The following is a 21086-nucleotide window of genomic DNA, read 5'->3' as shown; positions in this document are numbered from 1 at the left end:
AAGTACAGGTGAAATTTTGTTACAATAAATTTTAACCCAAAGACACAAAGCAAAAAAAAAAAAGGTCATATTTGGGGAACAGTGAATGGACCAGTTTGGCTGGGAGTGAATAAAAATAATAGCTCTTATCAAAGTGGCAAATTAGATTGTAACCAGATTGGAGAAAGCCTTGAACCCCTAAAGTAAAGATGAAGTTGTACTCAGTTTACAAAGTAAGATTGGGGGATTACCTTTAGATATTTCTAATCATGAAAGTCCCTGTCACCAAAAAACAGTAACATTTCATAAATAGTTCAAACCTTAGTCCAAGGGACAAGATGCTATTGTGAACACAAATAGTCTTGGGCTCTTAAGAAGTAGGCAGCCTGAACAAATAGTGGTATATGAATGTAATGGAATACTATTGTGCTATAAGAAACAATGAGCAGGTGGACTTTAGAGAAACCTGGAAGGACTTGCATGAACTGATGATGAGTGAGATGAGCAGAATCAGGAGGATCTTGTACACAGTATCAACAACATTATGTGTAGATCAACTGTGATAGACTTGATTCTTCTCAGCAATACAATGGTCCAAGATAGTTCCAAAGGACTCATGATGGAAAATGCTCTCCAAATAAAAGAAATTTTTTAAAAAAAGAACTGTGGAATCTAGATGCAGATTGAACCATACTATTTCTATTGTTTTTTGTTGTTGTTTTTCTTTTTTGAGGTTTTTCCTTTTTGCTCTGATTCTTCTCTCATAACATGACTAATGCAGAAATATGTTTAATGTGATTGTACATATATAACCTATATCAGACTACTTACTGTCTTGGGGAGGGCGGAGGAAGGGGAGGCAGGGAAAAAAATTTGAAACTAGAAATCTTATAAAAACAAATGTTGAAAGCTATCTCTAAATGTAACTGGAAAATAATAAAATATTTATATAAAAAAGAAATAGAGAATAAAAAAAAGAAGCAGGCAGCCTAAGTCAAAGACAAAAAGACTGACCCCCATAAACATTAAAAGATTTATAGCATCTATTTTTTTTTGTCATAGAATATGATTGGTGGGCAGCTAGGTGGCGCAATGGATACAGCCCCAGCTCTGCATTCAGGAAGACCTGAGTTCAAATTCCGCCTTAGACACTTGAGACTTACTAGCTGTGTGACCCTGGGCAAGTCACTTAACCCTCATTGCCCCGAAAAACAAAACATAGCATGTGATTGGAAATAAAGTAGATGCCTCTCAATTGGGGAATGGCTAAATAAATTGTATGATATGTAAAATTACTGATGAATGTGATAAATACAGAGAAGAATGGAAGAACTATAAAACTGAAGTAAAATGAAGTAAACAGAATCAGGAAACAATATAGACTGCCTACAACAAAGAAATGGAATGAACAAGACAATCAAAACTGAATGCTGCATTACAATGACCAAGTTTGATCCCAAAGAAGAACTTTGAGAGGATATCTCTCTGTCCCAGTTTCTTTCCCAGGGTTAGGGAGTATAGGCACAGTATACAGTATTGCAGATAACATTACACTTTTCAGTATGTTGATTTGCTGAGCTAATTTTTTTCCTCTTTTTTTTATTCTTTTTTTTTTAAGGATGGCTCCTTGGGAGTGATAGGAAGCAGGGGTATATTGGCAAATCTAAGTCATATTAAAAACTTAAAAGATGTTAATGAACATTTTTAGAAAAGAAGTAGGCAGCCCGGTGTAGTTATTAGAGTGCTAGATTTGGAAATCAGGAAGACTGGGGTTCAAATTCCACCAGATATTTACTGTCTTCGTGACCACAAGCAAATCATTTAATCTTTTTGAGCTTCAGCATTCTATAAAATGGAGATAATATACATTCTACCTACCCTGTAGGTTTGTTTCAAACTTTAAAATGCTACATGTCAGTTATTATTGTACAAAAACAAAAACCCATTAAAAAATATCAGTATTATGTTGTGCTGTTATTTAGCTTTTGGATATGAAATATAGCAATCTTAGAAAAATTTAAAATTAATATCAAACAGCAGGTAATGGAGACGTGGATAATGCGTTTGAACAGGTGGGGTCACATAACAAATAAGGAACTTTGAAGGAAAGAGGAATAAAAGATGTCACCAGAAAAATATATGTTAGAAAAACAAAAAGATGCTCCCACCATGTGATGAGTGTCAGAGTTGACAAGTGCCAGAGCACACCACTGGTATCTTAACCAAGTCAAGAAGGCCTCCAGCATGTGGGCCGATGCTCAGTGGTGAATCAAAGGAAGGACACAGACAAGACTAAAAGGATGGGTTGCAAACTTCATTGCTAAAGGCAACATCCAAATCAATGAGATCATAGGCATGTTTTAATATTTTAGAACTGGAGAGAATGTAAAAAAAATCATGAACAAACCCTTCATTTTTAGAAGGAGAAACAGGCCCAGAGAGATGAAATAATTAGCCTACACAAGTAGCAAGTAAGAGAACTAAACCTAAGCTCTTTGATTGCAAATTTTGTATTTTCCCCCACCATACCATTGTGGTTCTTCATTTTAAGGATTTTCCCCCTTCCAAATCAAAGCAAAAATACAACACTTTTTTTTTTGTTTTGCAGGGCAATGGGGTTTAAGTGACTTGCCCAGGGTCACACAGCTAGTAAGTGTCTGAGGCTGGGTTTGAACTCAGGTCCTCCTGAATCCAAGGCTAGTGCCTTATCCATTGCACCACCTAGCTGCCCCCTAAAAATACAACACTTTTAAAGAATGCTCAGAGCAGGCACAGTCTCCAGACAGAGCTGAGGGTCCTCTGCTTCATCTCCACTCAGGAATTTCTAGCCAGAAAAATTCTGCTTCTCTCTTTTTTTTTTCTTTTCTTTCTTTCTTTTTTTTTTTCTGTAGGGCAATGAGGGTTAAGTGACTTGCCCAGGGTCACACAGCTAGTAAGTGTAAAGTGTCTTAGGCTGGATTTGAACTCAGGTCCTCCTGAATCCAGGGCTGGTGCTTTACACACTATGCCACCTAGCTGCCCCCTCTGCTTCTTGCTATATCAGTATTCTTATCAGAATTCATCATTTTCTCAATGGGAAAAATTCCAGGTCCCTTAGAGGTTAAGAACATGCCCCCCAACATTATTTCAGGTAGATATTTTACATGAAGATGCCTATATCTTATAAGACATTTGGGCCAGGTAAAAACAAAATATGTCGCTAAAATTTATTCTAAAATATAAAATGGAGGAAACCAGCCTGTTTGGGTTTCATCTGGTCAGATTTCTGAGTCAGTGTAGTGTCAGAATATTCTTTTTTTAAACATTCTTATTACAAGATGAAACCATGTCAAAATTGTTGATTGTTCCAGGTAATTAACACATAATCATGTTACCAAACCTCCAAGGCTCAGGTTAAAGAAAGAGGCAAGGCAAAATGACCAGGCCAAAAACACCACATGCTGCCATTTCTGGAACACTCCCTCCTAGAATTTCAGCTAACTCAATGCATTTCTGCAGGAAATCACCAGGTCATCTGGAACAGACTTCTTGTCTGGCTTCTTTTCACTTCATCCAATGGCTTTTTTTTTTTTAAGTGAGGCAACTGGGGTTAAGTGACTTGCCCAGGGTCACACAGCTAGTAAGTGTTAAGTGTCTGAGGCTGGATTTGAACTCAGGTTCTTCTGACTCCAGGGCCGGTGCTCTATCCACTGCACCAACTAACCGCCCCCATCCAATGGCTTTTAAAGACCTTTCACACTTTGTCTAAGATTTGTTTATTTTGTTGTTGTTGTTCAGTCATTTCCAACTACTACGCTCCATTTGGTGTTTTCTTGGCAAACATACCGGTGTGGTTTGCCATTTCTTTCTCCAGCTCATTTTACTGTTGAGGAAAATGAGGCAAACAGGCTAAGTGACTTGCCCAGGTTCACACAGCTAAGAAGTGTCAGATGCCAGATGCCAGATTTGAATTCAATGTTCCTGACTTCAGGCTGGCACTCTGTCCTCCACCACCTAGCTGCCCCTGTTTATTTTGAAAGGATAATTTAAGACCCTGTTCTCATGTAGGCATCAAAACTAAAATGAGATAAATTCCCCCTCCCCTTCATCTCCGACTAAGTGAGGGAGAACCTTTAGATTAGGAGTTTCTCCGGGCAGGGACCCTTGTTTTTCTTTGTACTCTCAGCCCTCAGCAGGCGTCAACAAGACTGACAAATGTCTTTCTTGTCCCAGACTTGAGACTGGGCTGTCTTAATTCCAGTTCTTTCCCTCTTTTAATTATTTCCTAATTATCTTGTATATATTTGTTTGTACGTCAGCTCACCCTTTAGATTGTAAGCTCCTTGAGGGTGGGGGTTATCATTTGCCTGTGTATCCCCTTGTGTTCAGCACGTTGCCAGGCACTTAGTAGGAGCTTAACGAATGCTTGGGCAGCTAGGGGGCGCACTACGCTTAGAATCACGAACCCTCCTCTTCCTGAGTTCAAATCCGCCCTCAGTCGCGCTACTGACTCCGGGAAAGTCACTTCACCCTCTGTGCCTCAGTTTCCCCATCTATAAAATGAGCTGGAGAAGGAAGTGGCAAGCACTCCAGCATCTTTGCCAAGAAAACCCCAAAAGGGATCTCGAAGAGTCACACGCTACTGGAACGCCGGAACAACAATGGAGGTTTATTGACTGTTGGCTTGGCCAGAGATAGTTTATCCCAGGTTAGGGACCGGGCCTGCTCAGAACTGGTAACAGCTATTGTTACGTCCGCCGCACTTTTCAACAAACAAATACAGAAAGTGTTGAGGTGGGGGCGGGGCTCACGCCTCACCCGGGATACTCCGACTGATTTTTCGCTTTCGGAGTCTGCCACGGCCCACCTATTAATAAGGGAAGTCTGCGCAAGCGTCTGGATGGCCTCGAGCGCCAGCCAATCAAGCCAATCAACACCCTGTCCCGGCGGCAAAGCCCGCCCCCTTCTGGGGGCTCCGTTCCTTCCCGCCAGCCTCCGCAGTCTTCCTTAGTGAAGAGGGAAGGGGCGTGAAAGGCCTCAGCAGCCGCCCCTAGAGCCACCTGACGCCCACCTCAGCGCTACTGTGCCCCCGAAGTGGGTCCCTGGCGCTGCGACGGGGACATGGAGCTGGGCGGCGTGTCCGTTCGGTCCTCCCCCAAGTCTCCCGCAACCCCGAGGTCGTGTAGCCGCTCGAGGCTCAATGCGGCCCAATGTGGTTCGGGGGGCAGGGAGAACCGCGGTGACAGGTACGGTAGTGGGGCTGGGGGCCTAGGAGGGTTGTCCCGTCTTGCTGCCTGGCCCCCTCGGACTGGGCAGCCTCCTCACTTCCAGAGCATTCTAGGATGTAGAGCTGGTGGGTAGTCTGGTTACGGAACTGGCTTTTGGGATCGTGGGTGTGGGGATATGTGTATGTGGCGGGGGCGGGGGGGGGGCGCACTGCACACTAGAGTGGGCTCAGGTGAAACGATATTTCATATTTGTTCCCAGGTATTGCGTCAATTACAGGACCCTGACTGCGGGGTCAGGTCCTTGTCAACACTTCCTTGGCTGGGGGGGGGGGAGGAGGTGCTGATTTGTCTTCTGTTTTTAGTTTCTGTTTTGTTAGTTATTTGCGGTTTTAGAATGGTTTGTTTTCTTTCTAGTATCTTTTTTTTTAAACAGTGTGCTTTGTTCTGTTTTCTGAATTAAGGAATGAGTTTATTTTCCACAAATTTTCTCCCCCTTCGGTGTTTTGTCTCCCCTAGGCACTTCTCATTGTGCTTACTAGCTGTTTTCGGTTACTTTTTGTGTGTGTGCTTAAAATGAAAAAAGAGACGGACTCGACCTGCTTCAGACCTTTGTGTTTTTAATTTAGCTTTCTGCTAATCTACTACTCTGGGGCTTTACTGTTCTTAAAATACAAAAGTGTTAAGCCTTTCCTTCGAATGTTAAAATACATAAAGCTAATTAGAAATGCAAATCAAAACAGGTCTAAAATCCTCCCTTTTCCTCTAGTCTCCACTACCACTACTAAAGTCAGCGTTAGGGGGCGGGGAAATACTGGTGCTGCTGTGGTGAATTATGCTAACCATTCTGGAATATTATTTGAAATTTGGGGAGAAAAATCCGTATAGACGGTTCATACCCCTTGACTCACCGATATGATTGAGCATATGCCACAAAGATGTTAGACAGAAAGGTATTATATATACCAAATTATTTGTAGCAGTCTTTTTTATAGTAGCATAAAAATTGTTAACAAAGTGGGGAATAGCTAAACAAATCAAGGTATATGAACCATGAAGTCAAGAATAAATAGGAGGAATCTAGAGAAACATGGTAAAACTTGTATGAATTGATACAGAGCAAAGTAAGTTGTACTGGAAGAGTAGTCAACTCAATACCATAAAGGAAAATTATATTCGCAATAACCAGTATTTGGCCCAACTCACTTCCTGCCTCATGGTAAGGTGCCAAATGCATAGGCTACTTTTGTAATAGTTTTGTTGGTCATTTTTGCTTAAATATCTTTACAAGGGAAAATTAAGTGGATAGATTTAGAAATGACTGTTGTTGTTTTTTTAAAAAGGCTTCCACTAAAACTTTTTTAAAGAGACAAAAACAGAATGAATAATTAAAATTTGAGATGAAATTCCTTCATATTTATGGCATAATAAATTTAATTGGTTTCCTGGAAATTTTTGTGTGTAATGACTTTCAGGCAGATTGCTTGCTACTTTGGTAGCACTTCTCTCTTGATTTCATTTAAGATAGTGTATATTGCTATGACCATTAAAGTTTAAAACTTCATTAAGACTTTTGGGACACTCTTCGGCTTTCAAAATGCCTATAATAAAAGCATTTTGTCTTCCTTTTTTCTTTCAGTTGCAACTGAAAAGCAAATTATTTTGTGTGCTTTGGGAGGTTGATCCCCAGGTATTTTATGCATTTTGTAGTTATTTGGAATGAGATTCTAGTTTTTATTATTGCTTCTTATCTTTTCTTATTTTATAGAAATGCTATTGATTTTTGATGATTTATTTTGTAGCCTGCAGCTTTGGTGAAGCTCTTAATTGTCTCAGTGACCGTCTTTGATCATTCTCTGAGGTTATCCAAGTAAACCATCATACCTTTAGCAAAGAGAGATGATTTTGTCTCCTCTTTACCTCTCTTTATTCCTTTTAGGGGGCAGCTAGGGGGTGAAGTGGGTATAGCACTGGGCCTGGAGTCCTGAAGATCTGAGCTCAAATCCAGCCTCAGGTACTTGCTAGCTGTGTAACCCTGGGCAAGTCACTTAACCCAGTTTGCCTGAGTTTCCTCATCTGTAAAATGAACTGGAAAAACCCAAAATTCGGTCATGAAGAGTTGGATAGGACTGAAAATTCCTTGAATTCCTTTCTCTTATTGCTATTCCTGGCGTTTCTAAAACTATCAAATAATAGTGGGGAGACTAGGCATTTTTGCCTCACTCCTGAATTTATTGGAAAAGATTCTATTGTATCCCCATTGTATGTGATACTTGCTTTTGGTTTTAGATAGGTGCTTCTTATGATATTAAAAAAGGTCCCTTTTTGTTGTACTTTGTCAAAGGCTTTTTCTACATCTATTGATGATCATATGATTTTTGGATGTTTTGGTTTTTAATATGATTAATTATATTAATTGCTTTCCAAATGTTGAACCTCCTTGTATCCCTGGTACAAATGTTACATGATTAAAAGAAATTATTTTTTGGATAAATTGTCATAGTCTGTTTAGTAGATTTTTGTTTAAATTTTTTGTCAAAGTTCATTAATGATATATGGGTCTATGGTTTTCTTTTGATGTTTTATCTTTTCCTTGGTTTGAGTATTAGGATTATATTTGTTTCATAAAAGGATTCTGATAGGGTTCTTTCTCGATTTTTTGAGAGTAATTTGTGAAGTAAGGTTACTAATCTTTAAAAGTAATAGAATTCTCCTGTGAATACAATAGGAGTGAGTAGGAGTTGGTTCCCCCCCTGTTCCCCCCATTCCCAATTCCTTTTTTCCTAGATCTCATTCTTTTTCTGATAGTAGGTTATTTAAGATCTTGATATAGCCTTTGATAGTTTGGGCATTTTATATTTTTGAAGCTATCCCTCTGTTTCTTCTGTGTTTGCAGTTTTATTAGTTTATAACTGTACATAATATGTTTTGATTATTCTTTTTCTTTTAGTTTTGCTGTCATTTTGCCTTGCTTATTCGGGGGTGGGGGGGCAATGAGGGTTAAGTGACTTGCCCAGGGTCACACAGCTAGTAAGTGTCAAGTGTCTGAAGCTGGTTTTGAACTCAGGTTCCCCTGAATCCAGGGCCAGTGCTTTATCCACTGTGCCACCTAGTTGCCCCTTGCCTTGCTTATTTGCTATTTTATTGATTTGATTTTCTGTTCTCTTTAATTAGATTAGCTAAGGTTTTTTCAGTTTTTTTAGTCTACAAAAAACTAGCCTTTAGTTTTATTTATCATTTCTATGGGTTTTTTTTGTTTCCAGTTTATATCCCATCTAATTTTTAATATCTCCTTTTTTGTGCTGATTTTAAGTTTGCTGATTTGTTTATTTAAAAAAATTGAACATATATGCAGTTCCTTAATCTTCTCTTTTTCTATTTTGTTTATATATTGTTGTGAGGATATGATTTTCTCCCTAAGGAGTACTTTAACACCATTTCAAAAATTTTGGTATGTTGTTTTGTTATCATTTTATTTTACATAATTATTGTTTCTATGATTTGTTCTTTGACCCATTTGTTATTTAAGATTTCAGTGTTTCTTTTGTTTATGGTCCCGAACCAATTTCTGTTCCTGTTGTATTATGTCCTGTAAAAGGTATATTAAATACTTTTGCCTTTTTTATATTTGTTTGCAATATCTTTTGTTCCCTAGTACATGGTCAAGTTTTTGGAAAAGTAGTGCAGGAGGGGCAGCTAGGTGGTACAGTGGTTAAAGCACCAACCCTGGAGTCAGGAGGACCTGAGTTCAAATCTGGCCTCAGACACTTGACACTTACTAGCTGTTGTGACCCTGGGCAAGTCACTTAACCCTCATTTCTCTCACCCACCCCCACACCCCCAAAAAAGTAGTGCAGGAAAATATGTGTATTCTTTTGCTGCCCCATTTAGAAGTCTTTTTTTACACTATAGTTTCTCCAGAAATTCGTTTAGTTCCATATTTTCCCTTTTGTTTATCTTTCTGTTAGACCTATCCAAAACTGATAGAGATATTGAAGTCTCCTGTCACTATTGTGTTACTGTCTATTGTCTCTTTGAAGTTCAGATATTTCCTTTATGAATTTGGGTACTAAGATGTTTAGTGCTTATAAATTTATTACTGTTGTTGATTTGTCATCTATGGTCCTTTTCAGCACAATATAGTGTCTTTGTTTATCCTTTTTTACTTTTTGAATTTTTTTTCCTTTGTTTGATAGCGTAATAGCAACTCCTTTTATATATTCACTTGAAGCATAGTAAAAAAATTTTTTTTCTATCCCCATAGTTTTTTGTGTATGCCTTTGTTTTTGTTTGTTTGTTTGTTTTTTCAGGGCAATGAGGGTTAAGTGACTTGCCCAGAGTCACACAGCTAGTAAGTATTAAGTGTCTGATCCCAGATTTGAACTCAGGGGCCTCCTGAATCCAGGGCTGGTGCTTTATCCACTGTGCCACCTAGCTACCCCCCAAAATATCATCCCTTCCTATGGATTCTTTTCTTTCTTTCTTTCTTTTTTGATAAGACAGTTGGGGTTAAGTGACTATAACTTTATTTTATTTGATTTAATTTTTGTGGGGCAGTTAGGGGTTAAGTGTGACTTGCTCAGGGTCACACAGCTAGTAAGTGTCAAATGTCTGAGGTCAGATTTGAACTCAGGTCCTCTTGAATCCAGGGCCAGTGTTTTATCCACTGTGCCACCTAACTGTCCCTATGCCTTTGTTTTTTAAGTGTTTCTTGTAAGCAAGATTGTTGAATTTGTCCTTTGTTTTCTTATCCAATCTGTCACTCTTTTTTGTTTTATTGGATGTTTAATCCAGTCACATTTAAAAGTTATGAGTGGGGTAGCAAGGTGGCGCAGTGGATAAAGCACCAACCTTGGATTCAGGAGTACCTGAGTTCAAATCCAGGCTCAGCCACTTGACACTAGCTGTGTGACCCTGGTCAAGTCACTTAACCCTCATTGCTCTGCAAAAAGAAAAGAAAAAAAAGTTAAGAGTTACGGGTAACTAGGTGGCACAGTGGATAAAGCACCAGCCCTGGATTCAGGAGTACCTGAGTTCAGATTGGGCCTCAGACACTTGAGACACTAGCTGTGTGACCCTGGGCAAGTTAACCTCATTGCCCCTCCAAAAAATAAATAAAAGTTATGAGTTAGGTTTATATTTTCCTCCATCTGTCTCTAAATTTTTTTTAACAGGGCAATGAGGGTTAAGTGACTTGCCCAGGGTCACACAGCTAGTGTCAAGTGGCTGAGCCTGGATTTGAACTCAGGTACTCCTAAATCCAAGGTCAGTGCTTTATCCACTGTGCCATCTAGCTGCCCCCTAAATTTTTTTAAGTTATAATCCCCTCCCCCCGCTAAGGTGGTCTTGTTCCCACTGACTGTCTTCCCCTCTTGATGCTCTCTTCTTGTTATCTTTTACGATTTTGTTAGTTCCTCTTTCCTGCTTTTATTTGGTTATATTGAAGCAGCTAGGTGGCACAGTGGACAGAGCACTGGCCCTGGAGTCAGGAGGACCTGAGTTCAAATCTCACCTCAGACACTTACTAGCTGGGTGACCCTGGGCAAGTCACAACCCCAATTGCCTTAAACATCTGGGGCCATCTCCCGTGAAGCTGATGTATATTTTGCCACTGGACTCAGATAGCTCTGGAGGAGAGAGTGAGGTTGGTGACCTTGCACATCACTCCTTCACTTAAATTCAGCTCAGGGCAAGTCATGACATCACCTCCCAGTGTCATGGTCCTCTTCAAGAATGAAGGACAAACAACAAGAATCTGGTTATAGATTTCTTCCTCTTTTTTTTTCTCAGTCAAATAGATTCCCCCTTCCCCTCCTCACCTTCAGCTAGTCCTGTTTGTTTGTTTTTAAAATGTCAGTTTTTGGTACCTCTTTCCAGAAAGCAGTTCTCTCTTCATTATCCATCTTCTGTTTACTCTAGACCTTCATTCTTTGCACTCACAGCCCCTATAATCATTTGATCTCTTTCTTTTCCCTGTAGTCTTCATACAATCAAAGCTTCCACAGTATCTATTCTAGGTGCTTTCTGCCTCTGCCTTGGAGGAGTTAGGCTGTGGATTCCCCTTGTCCATTGTACTTCACTCTCAGAACAGGGCCGGTTATAGCAGATATCACCAGTCATCTGTACCTTCTCTTGTTGCCCTGGCAATCTCCTTGGGTCCATATTCCTACTCCTACAGTTGCCAGTTGCCCCCAAGAGTTCCAACTCCTCCCCTCCCAGGACAGGTTGACTGTTCAGGTATTAAATCCCCCAAGTCTCACATAGTGTAAGGTCCTCATCTCCTTTCACACATAGGAGCAATCTTCAGTGGAACCTTTTACCACTTTCGTTTTGTTTTTTGGTGAGGCAATTGGGGTTAAGTGACTTGCCCAGGGTCACACAGCTAGTAAGTGTCAAGTGTCTGAGGTCAGATTTGAACTCAGGTCCTCCTGAATCCAGGGCCAGCACTCTTTCCACTGTGCCACCTAGCTGCCCCCACCTTTTACCACTTTCAAAGTAAGGCTTCCTTTCCCCTCACTTCTCAATTTTTCCTCCCTTCTTCACCCATTCCCCTGTAGGCTTTCTGTATTTTTCTGATACCACAGAGGTCACCTTCCCCTCATTTTGCTAGCTCTTGATTTGATCCCAGCATATCACACTCTTCTCTATCCCCCCTGCTCCCCTCTCTTCCTCCCATGTTGTAATTTCCCATAAAAGAAGCATTCACCTATAGGCAGGGTGATGCTAGGGTCTGTCCATAATGCCCCCTGTCCTCCTTTTCCCTGTTAACCTGTACTAGATTTCTACTTTCACTTGTCTCCGTGTGTACATTTAGAAAGTAGTCTCTCTGTTGTCATTCTCATTCTGTTACTGTTATAGTCCTGGCCTGCTGCTTTATTCACTCTTGCATTTCTGTTGTTGGGGAATTCGGGTGGCAATCTCTTTAATTCTGGTTTTCTTCTAAAAATTTTTTCAAATTCTTCTTTGTTATTGAACATCCATCCAGCTTTTGTTCTGTATGGTTAGGCTCAGATTAGATACATAAGTCACCCAGGGCTGCATCCCTGAAACAGATTGTTCCATCTCTTGTTTTCCTTTTTTAAAAATTTTTTCTTCTTTTTCTAGTGGGGGTGGAATAGTCTTGCTATTTTAAGGTCTTTTTTCTTGATGACTTGCAGAACTTGCTTCTGAATTAAATTGTTAAATTTAACCATAGTGTCTTTGAGTTTGCAGCATTTGATTGTTGTTGTTTTTCTCTGGAGAGATCTGTAAATTCTTTAGATCACAATTTTATTTTTCTATGTTCAGCAGTTCTGGACAGTTTTCTTCTATTATTTCCTTCATTGTGGTGTTAAGGCTTTTTCTTAATCTTTGGGGAGACCTATGATCCTTAGGTTGTCTCTATGCATCCTGTCTTTGAGACCCATATGTTTTTATTGTATAATGATCAATTGTAATGCTAATTTTTAATGCTCTTCTTCTTTGTGGCTCTTTCTTGGTTTTTCTTCACTTCTGTGCATTCACATTCCCAATCTATTCTCTTTTTCTTGGGTGAGTCTTGCCATTTCAGATTCAAGTTTTTAATCTGTTCATTAGTTTTTCTGTGCAGGACATAAATTCTGCTCTTACAATTATTGTTTCTCTCTTAAACTACCCAAGAGCAGTGTATCACAACATGTTCTCCCACAAGGTCTCTTTCTCATCAAGCATTGGATTATTTTCCTTTACTTTGCAGTATTTATTCATAGATGCCTGAACTTATTTATTAGATCTGGTGGCCATATTTCCTTCTCTTGCTCCTTTTTTTTTTCTGTTGATTTATCTGTACATATTCAAGGTTTTTAAGATTTCTTGAAATCTTTGGTACTTTCAATCATTTTTCTCCTCTTATTTTCTTTCTTGACTTCTTCCCCACTGATCATAGTTTCCTTGTGTGTTGTATCTCAGATCATCTCAGTCTCTTTCCACAGTGGGCAATTCATGGTTCACCATGCTAGGTCTTTGTCCAAAATGACTTTTGGGTGGTCAAAATTGGTCCCAACTGAGTGCTGTGTTCTGTCCCTTGGGATTGGTGGGGTATTGCACAACCCCACCACACACACCCCTACTTGGTGTGCTGTCCTGGTAACCTGTCTCATTCCCTCTGTTCCTTAGTTCTCTGGCCCAGTACTGACAGTTCAGAGCCTGCTTTTCCTGGCACCTAGCCTAGTTCAGAGCTTTTAGCACTAGTGCTTTGGGGTTGCAGACCCCAGCAAACTTATGCTCCTGAAGGGCTATGGCCAAGCTGGCTTGTGGCCTGGAGCTGAATTCTCCACTGTACTGGAAAGACAGGGAGGACCATGGTGTAGGAGCTTGTGTTGTGTCCTTGGGTTGGCTAGTGCAGCCTTTCTGCTAGTAGCATAGCAGGTGGGGGGAGGTGTATTGAATGAGCTGAGAGTCAATAAGCGTCATTTGCTGGATTTTGGGGGATTTTGTAAAAACTTCTTTTGGATTCTGGGTGTCTTAGGCCATGGAAATAGCTGAAGTTGCTTTTTTGTTGGTACAAAACTTCTGTTTTAAGAGAGGTTTGAGAAGCCATAGGGAGCAGAAACAATATTTAGTGGCTCACTGACCCAGAAGTTGGCCATAAAAGTGTTTTATGGTATGATTCTTTTCTTGTTTGTACTTTTTTCCATCTGACTTTTAGTTAGGGCCAGGCTCTGCACACTTCTAGAGAAAAGGTTTGGGCTGATTCTGTTGCTGCTTTCTTGGGGTATTAAGTGTTGTTATTCCAAGCTCTCAAGAGACAGCTTAGGTTTCAAACTTTTAGTCCTCCCAAAATGGCCTGACCCTGGGAGAAGTCTGATCATTAACACCATGGTGAACAATGATCTCTGCTCACTTCTCTTTGCATCACTTCATATAGGTCTTGCCATGTTTTTCAGAAACTTCTCCCCTGTCATTTCTTATAGCACAATAGCACTCCATCCCATTCATGACAGAACTTGTTCAGCCATTCTCCCACTGGTACTCATCCCTGTACTTTCCAATTCTTTGCCACCACAAAAAGAGTTGCTAAAGATACGTTTGCACATATAGGGCCTTTTTCTTTTTCTTGGGGTACAGACCTAGTAGTGGTATCACTGGGTCAAAGGGTATGCATAATTTTATAGGACTTTGGGCATAGTTCCAAATTGTTCTCCAAAATAGTTGGACAAGTTCACTATTCCACCAGTGTACCCATTTTCCCTCATTTCCTTCTGGCATTTGTCATTTCTGATAGGGATGAAATGGTATTTAAGAGTTATTTTAATTTGCATTTTTCTAATCACTATTGATTTAGAGCATTTTTTCATGTGACTAAAGATAGCTTTGATTTTCTGAAAATTGCCTCTTCACATCCCTTGATAATTTGTCAGTTGGGGGCTGGCTCTTATTTTTATTTGACTCAGTTCTCTATATATTTGAGAAAAATGGCTTTTATCAGAGAAACTTGCTGTAAAATTTTTTTATATTACTTAATTGTCTATGGTATCTTTTATCAAAATGTAGTTTCCTGGATTATCTCTCTTTATTAGGTCTGGTTTTATTTTTGCTTTTGCTTTGTCTGAGATCATGATTGCTACTGTTGCCTTTTTTCACTTTAGGTGAAGAATAATAGATTCTGCTTCATCTCCTGATTTTAACCCTGTGTATATATCTTTCTGTTTCAAGTATGTCTCTTATAAACAACATATTGTTGTATTCAGGTTTCTAACCCATTCTGCTATCTGCTTCCATTTTATGGGTGAGCTCATCCCATTTAACATTCACAGTTATGATTACTAACTGTATTTCCCTCCATCCTATTTTCTTCTATTTGTCATTCTCTCTTTTTATCCCATCCGTCCTAAAAAGTCTGTTTTGCTTCTGACCACTTCTTTAATCTGCTCTCTCTTTTATCATTCTCCTTCTCCCCTATTACCCCCATCCCTTTTCCTTCCTAATTCCTTGTTGGGTAAGATAGATTTCTATATTTCCCTCTTTGAACCAATTCTGATAAGTGAGGTTCAAGCATTGCTTGCTTACCCCTGCCATTTTTCCCCTCCACTGTAAAAAGGCTTTTTCTTCTGCATCTCTTTTATGTGAGGTAATTTTCCCCACTCTACATCTCTCTTCCCCTTTCTCCCAGTGCATCCCTTTCGCAAGCCTTCATTTTTTTCAACACCAGAGATACTACTACTGTGAGCCTCTGCTTCATGTTGATCCCACTGTAGTGTGCATAGTCCCTAAAGCTTTATCATACTGACTTTGTTTTTCACTAGTTGAGCACTTTACATCTAAAGTAATTATTAAATTTTTTTTTTGCATTTTTCCTATTTCTTGAATTTTTTTCCTTGGCAGCTCTTAAATTTCTTAAATTATTCTTATATGGAAGACAATAGCAGTGACATTTAATTCTTAGCAAAAGATACTCATCCCAATTTATTCTTAGTTATATATTGTTAGAAATGTAACTAACAGCTCGAATAATGTTGCACAGCTCAAGTGTTGCTAGCAGTTTACAGCTCAAAGAATCCAAGCAGGCAGCAGTGTTGTTGAAGGCATCTTTATGCATTATTCATCTTCCTGAAGATGAATGTGCTGGGGAGTGCACTGAAGTGAGGTCCCTCACCTTTGTTTATACCCCTCAAGGGTCCCTCTGGACCAATCATATCACAGTTCCCATTTACATATGGCATTACAAAAACAACAAATGGGGCAACTAGATGGCGCAGTGGATGGAGCACCGACCCTGGAGTCAGGAGTACCTGAGTTCAAATCCAGCCTCAGACACTTAACACTTACTAGCTGTGTGACTCTGGGCAAGTCACTTAACCCCAATTGCCTCACTAAAAAAACAAAAAAACAAAATGAAAAAACAACCAATCACAGCATATAGTACCAACCTCCCATAACTGTAAAAACCAATCAGATTGTATCAGTCAACCAATCAGACTGCCCCATTAACAACCAATCAGATTACAGCACTAGGCGGTAACCTTATTCTGGGCAAGACTGTCCCCATTCCTCACTAGAACAGTGCTGTGTTAACTCATATAACCATACATAACTTGTCAAGAAGCAAAACTTAAGTCACGGTTTGAACATCAGGGTCACATGGGAATCACCTCAGGTGCCTCAAGGTGAACTCCCAGCTTAGCTTGGCTCCCACAAAACACAGGCCCTATTTCAGGCCCTGTCCTGGTCCACTTATTTCTGTACTAAGAGCTATCCCCAATAGGTATTTGAAAATCTGTAACTAAGATGTTTGATCCGAATAGCTACAGATTCTTTATTTAGCAGTATTAGATTTCTTGTTATCATATTAGCAAACCATTGTTATTGCAGACCATTTTTTAGGATATTTAAATAGCCAGTTAGTGTTGAATTATCATCCCTCAGTTCTGAATTATTGAGATTTTACATAATTTTAATTTATAATACTGCATCATTTGTTTCTTATTTTTCAGAAATCAGTCAATTACAGATTTCTTCAAACCAGTCCCAAAGCAAGGTTTGTGTGCTTCCTGCAATTTTTTTTTTTTTGGTAAACACTGAGGACTTTAAAATTATATAGGATTCTCTGGAATTCTTTTATGGAGTAAAGATACAATGTCCTTCATAAACTTAATAAGGTCTAAAAGTAATAAAAGTCTGACATAGTGGTGTTTTCCTATACTTAAAATTATATCATAATAATGTTCACTGTGTATATACCTTTAGATTCTTTTATTCTGATGGAAATAGAAATGTTTAAAGCTCTTAAGTTGTAGTGATTAATGATTAATGTAGTGATTAAGTCTGAGTGCCTCTACTTCCACTGTAAAATTCTTTTTATCCATATCTGTCTAACTAAAATTTTGCTTTTTTAATTTTAAATTTTTTCACCTTTTTTTGTTTTTGTTTTTAATTGAATATACAGATAGACTTGTGTTGAACTCGCCACACAGGACAGATCCTAAATCTGGAAAAGGTGGATTATTAGACACTGCTGTAAGACAATTTGAAAGAAAAATATCTTCAACAGAGAATATGTGTAAAATGATGCCAACTACACCACCGACCAAGAGTCTTATTACGGAGACTTGGATGAGGGAATTTCAAGAAAAAAAAGGTCAAAGAGATGCATCTGAGAGAAACCAACTTCCTGTGGTACAAAAAACCCAGTCTTCAGTGGTTGAAAAAACCCTTATTTCTACTTCACATCATTGCTTGTTGAGGAATGAGATGAAGGACCCAAGGGAGGAAGAAGGATTTCCAATTAAAATATCATCATATAATCATGGATACTTTAGGGAGAAGGCTGAATGCACAGATCAAAACAAGACAATTACAGATGCCCCAAACTTGGTTTCATCACTAGAGCTTGAGATTTGGAAAAACAATTCCAGCAAAATTAGCAGTAGAAATGACATATCCAGGTGCCAGCAATCAAAATGTTCTGTGAAAATGCAAGAGGAACCAGTTGAGTATATGTTTCAGATGTCTTTAAAATCCAATAGCAGAGGGGCAGCTAGGTGGCACAGTGCATAGAGCACCGGCCCTGGATTCAGGAGGACCTGAGTTCAAATTCGACCTCAGACACTTGACACTTACTAGTTGTGTGATCCTAGGCAAGTCACTTAACCCCCATTGCCCCGCAAAAAAAAAAAAATCCAATAGAGAGAACTAAAGAAACAGACAGAAACTAGCTAAACTTAAAGTCATTGCTGTAGAAAAGGCTTTCTCTCTTTTGGGGGGGGGCAGGGCAATGAGGGTTAAGTGATTTGTCCAGGGTCACACAGCTAGTAAGTGTCAAGTGTCTGAAGCCGGATTTGAACTCAGGTCCTCCTGAATCCAGGGCACATGTTCTATCCACTGTGCCACCTAGCTACCCCCAGAAAAGACTTTCTCAAGAGAAAGCAGCCTTTCTTCAAAACCCTCTAACATAGAAAAATTCAAACCAAGACAGGAACAGGCCTTGCAGAATATTATCCCAGAAAAAAGTAGACTTTCACCAGGTATTTGTAGTAAGAACTGAGTGGCTACATTTGTAAAGTCCTAGAACTTCTTTAACGTAGTAATTGATGTCACACAATTGTCTTCTGTTTTGCTTTGTTTTGTTTTTTTCGCAGGGCAGTAGGGGTTAAGTGACTTGCCCAGGGTCACACAGCTAGTAAGTGTCAAGTGTCTGAGGCTGGGTTTGAACTCAGGTCCTCCTGACTCCAGGGCCAGTGCTTTATCCACTGCGCCACCTAGCTGCCCTCACAATTGTCTTCTTTTAAGGGAGCCTCTGATACTAGGTGGATTGGGTGCTGGTTTTCTATCTTTCCTACATCCATCCTCTGGAAGAATTCTAAGAAGTCATTCTTAAATTGATACAGAGAAACAGGGTTGTTTGGGTTTTTTCCCCATTGGTGGAATTAGAAAGTGATCCATTCTTTCTTTGTTCTTGTTTACTGCAGTCATCTAGGGATAGTAAGAGTGTTCCTAAGCTGTTTTTATTCAAGTTACCAAGCCCAATTATATCCCTGGGTATTAAAGGAATTGGCTGATGTGATTGAGTTGCTGTCTGTAATCTTTGTAAGATTACAGGAGACTGGGAGTCTTTTGGGAGGGGGCGGGGCAATGAGGGTTAAATGACTTGCCCAGGGTCACACAACTAGTAAGTGTGAAATGTCTGAGGCCAGATTTATACTCAGGTCCTCTTGAATCCAGTACTGGTGCTTTATCCACTGCGACACCTAGCTGCCCCCTCTCCCTTATTTATTAAAATTTAAATTGAACATAGGAAAACTACATTATTTTCTGAACCCTGGTGTCCTTAGCTCTTATGGTAACAAAAGTTGAAATTATTAAACTATAGCTCAAAGGTGCTAACAGATTTAAATCTTGCGTTAATATATAAGTTTTTCCTAACTCTTGGGGTTGTGGGGTGTGGAGGGTGTATTTAATTTCTTTGTAAAAAAATTTACACACTTAGAGCTCATAAAGTGACTTTCTCATTTGGTTACTAGGAAAATGGATGCCACTCAAGAAAAAGATTACATTTTGATTCACTGGAGGCTGCTTCAGGTAGAACCATACTATTAAATAGGATGTGGAATTATAAATAAAGGTTTGCATTGAAATAAAGGTGTTATTTGAGAATATTATTTCCTTCCTCAGTATGAATTGAAGCTCTTAATTAGTTAAGAGTGGTAAAATGATGATCTCACAGTAAGAGGTAAAATCTTGAATTTATTGTGCATGAAATGTATGTCCTATTCTCACTCTTCTGTGTCCTATGTCTTCCTTCCCTTCCCTTATCCCCTTCCCCCTTCCAAAAAAGATTTGAGCAGGGTGGCATAATGGACAATAGTGCTGGATTTGGAATTGGCAGATCTCTGCCCTCAGCCCTTGTATGCTATGTGATCTTGGATGAGCCATTTAAATTCTGAGCTTTGGTTTATTCACCTGTAAAATGGTGATAATAGTAGCAACTACCTTAAAAGGTTGTTGCTCAAATGAGATAATACATTGTACATGCTTTGTAAACCTTAAAGTGTTGACAGATGTCAGGTGTAATTATTCCATTTAACATCTTGGTCCTAGTGTATGTAGTCTTATACTCAAAGGATTTAGAGCTTGGAAGAGACCTTAGAGATCCAAGCCTGTTCCTTCTTTTTACAGATGAGAGAACTAAGCCCAAGAGAGAGAGAGTGGCTTGCAATTTCACTGTAATCTGCCCTTCTCAGACAATATCTGTTTCTGGCTTCCACCTTTTAAGATGGGCATTGATTAGTTAGGATATGTTCAGAGGAAGAGGACAAGGATGAAGAAGGGACTGGAGACCCTGAAATCTGTGGGTTGGTTGAAGGAATTGGGGAACAAGATAATTGTCTTCAAGTATTTGAAGGACTATCATATGAAAGAGGAATTTATTCTACTTTGCCCACAAAAGCCAGACAGGATTAGGAGTAATGGATGAAAGATCTGAAAATGTAGGTTAAGGTTCAGTATAAAGATAAACTACCTGATAATGAGAACTATCCAAAAGTGAAATTAGTGGTTTAGGAACATTTGTGGTTTCTCCTTTAAATGATGTCCTCAACTAAAGACTGGGAGAGCATTTGTTGGGGATGTTAACAGATGAATAAATGAAGTGTCAGAGACATTGTACCTTGCCCATCATCACATGGCTGGTAAGTTGTAGGTAAAATTTGAACCCAGATCTTTCCTGACTCCAAATCCAGTTCTTTTTCTGCCATACTCTGCTAACTCTCTTTATAGAACCTGCTCTAGCTTACTTTTTGGGGAGAAATGGTCAGTTGTAACTGCTTTGCTCTCCTGAGCGGGTCTTTGCTTCCATTTCAGATAGGAATTATTAAATGATTGATTATCAAAACTATCACCTATAACTGGCTTTTTCAACCTTTTCAACTAATACCTTAAGTTTTTTCCTTAATCCTCATTCTGATGGATTGCTCTTTTTCTAGAACAGTGAAGGGATTTCTTTTTGTTTGTTTTGTTTTGGGGATTTCTTATTGTTGTTCTCTGCATGACAATTCTCTAGAAAGAAATTTGCCTAATGTGGGAGTTGGCTTCCTTTTTTTTTTTCTTTTTGCAGGGCAATGAGGGTTAAGTGACTTGACCAGGGTCACACAGCTAGTAAGTGTCAAATGTTTGAGTCTGGATTTGAACTCAGGTCCTCCTGAATCCAGGACTGGACACTGCACCACCTAGCTACCCCCTTGACTTTAAACTTTTAATTAGGACAGTCTATCCCAAGTCCCCTATTTTTCTTTGTCTCCTAGTCTTCTTATACCATATCAGTTATTTGTGGCCTAACAAGGGATTTACAGCAGCTAGATGGTGTAGTGAATGGAGCACTGGACCTGGAATCAGGAAGACCTGAGTTAAAATCCAGCCTCAGACACTAAACTAGCTGTGTGACCCTGGACA

At 39.4% G+C, this 21086-nt stretch overlaps 1 protein-coding gene across 2 annotated transcripts in view; it reads left to right on the top strand.

Moving 5' to 3' along the window:
• Positions 1–4938: 4938 nt before the first annotated feature.
• Positions 4939–21086, top strand: part of SLF2 (SMC5-SMC6 complex localization factor 2) — a 49819-nt gene continuing 33671 nt past the window's right edge. Inside the window, exons 1-4 of one of the 2 annotated variants that reach the window (XM_043982502.1) lie at positions 4939–5204; positions 16634–16677; positions 17086–17627; positions 19160–19217. In XM_043982502.1, coding sequence (XP_043838437.1) covers positions 5080–5204; positions 16634–16677; positions 17086–17627; positions 19160–19217 — 769 coding nt within the window. In that variant the 5' untranslated portion in view covers positions 4939–5079. Of the gene's footprint in view, positions 5205–7178; positions 7198–16633; positions 16678–17085; positions 17628–19159; positions 19218–21086 lie in introns of those variants that run through there. The other variant, XM_043982503.1, reaches the window with a different exon arrangement.

Source organism: Dromiciops gliroides, chromosome 2 (genome assembly GCF_019393635.1).
Source record: "Dromiciops gliroides isolate mDroGli1 chromosome 2, mDroGli1.pri, whole genome shotgun sequence".
Classification (NCBI taxonomy): Eukaryota; Metazoa; Chordata; class Mammalia; order Microbiotheria; family Microbiotheriidae; genus Dromiciops; species Dromiciops gliroides.
Note: the sequence above shows the minus strand (reverse complement) of the source record. Positions and strands in the feature narration are given on the sequence as shown.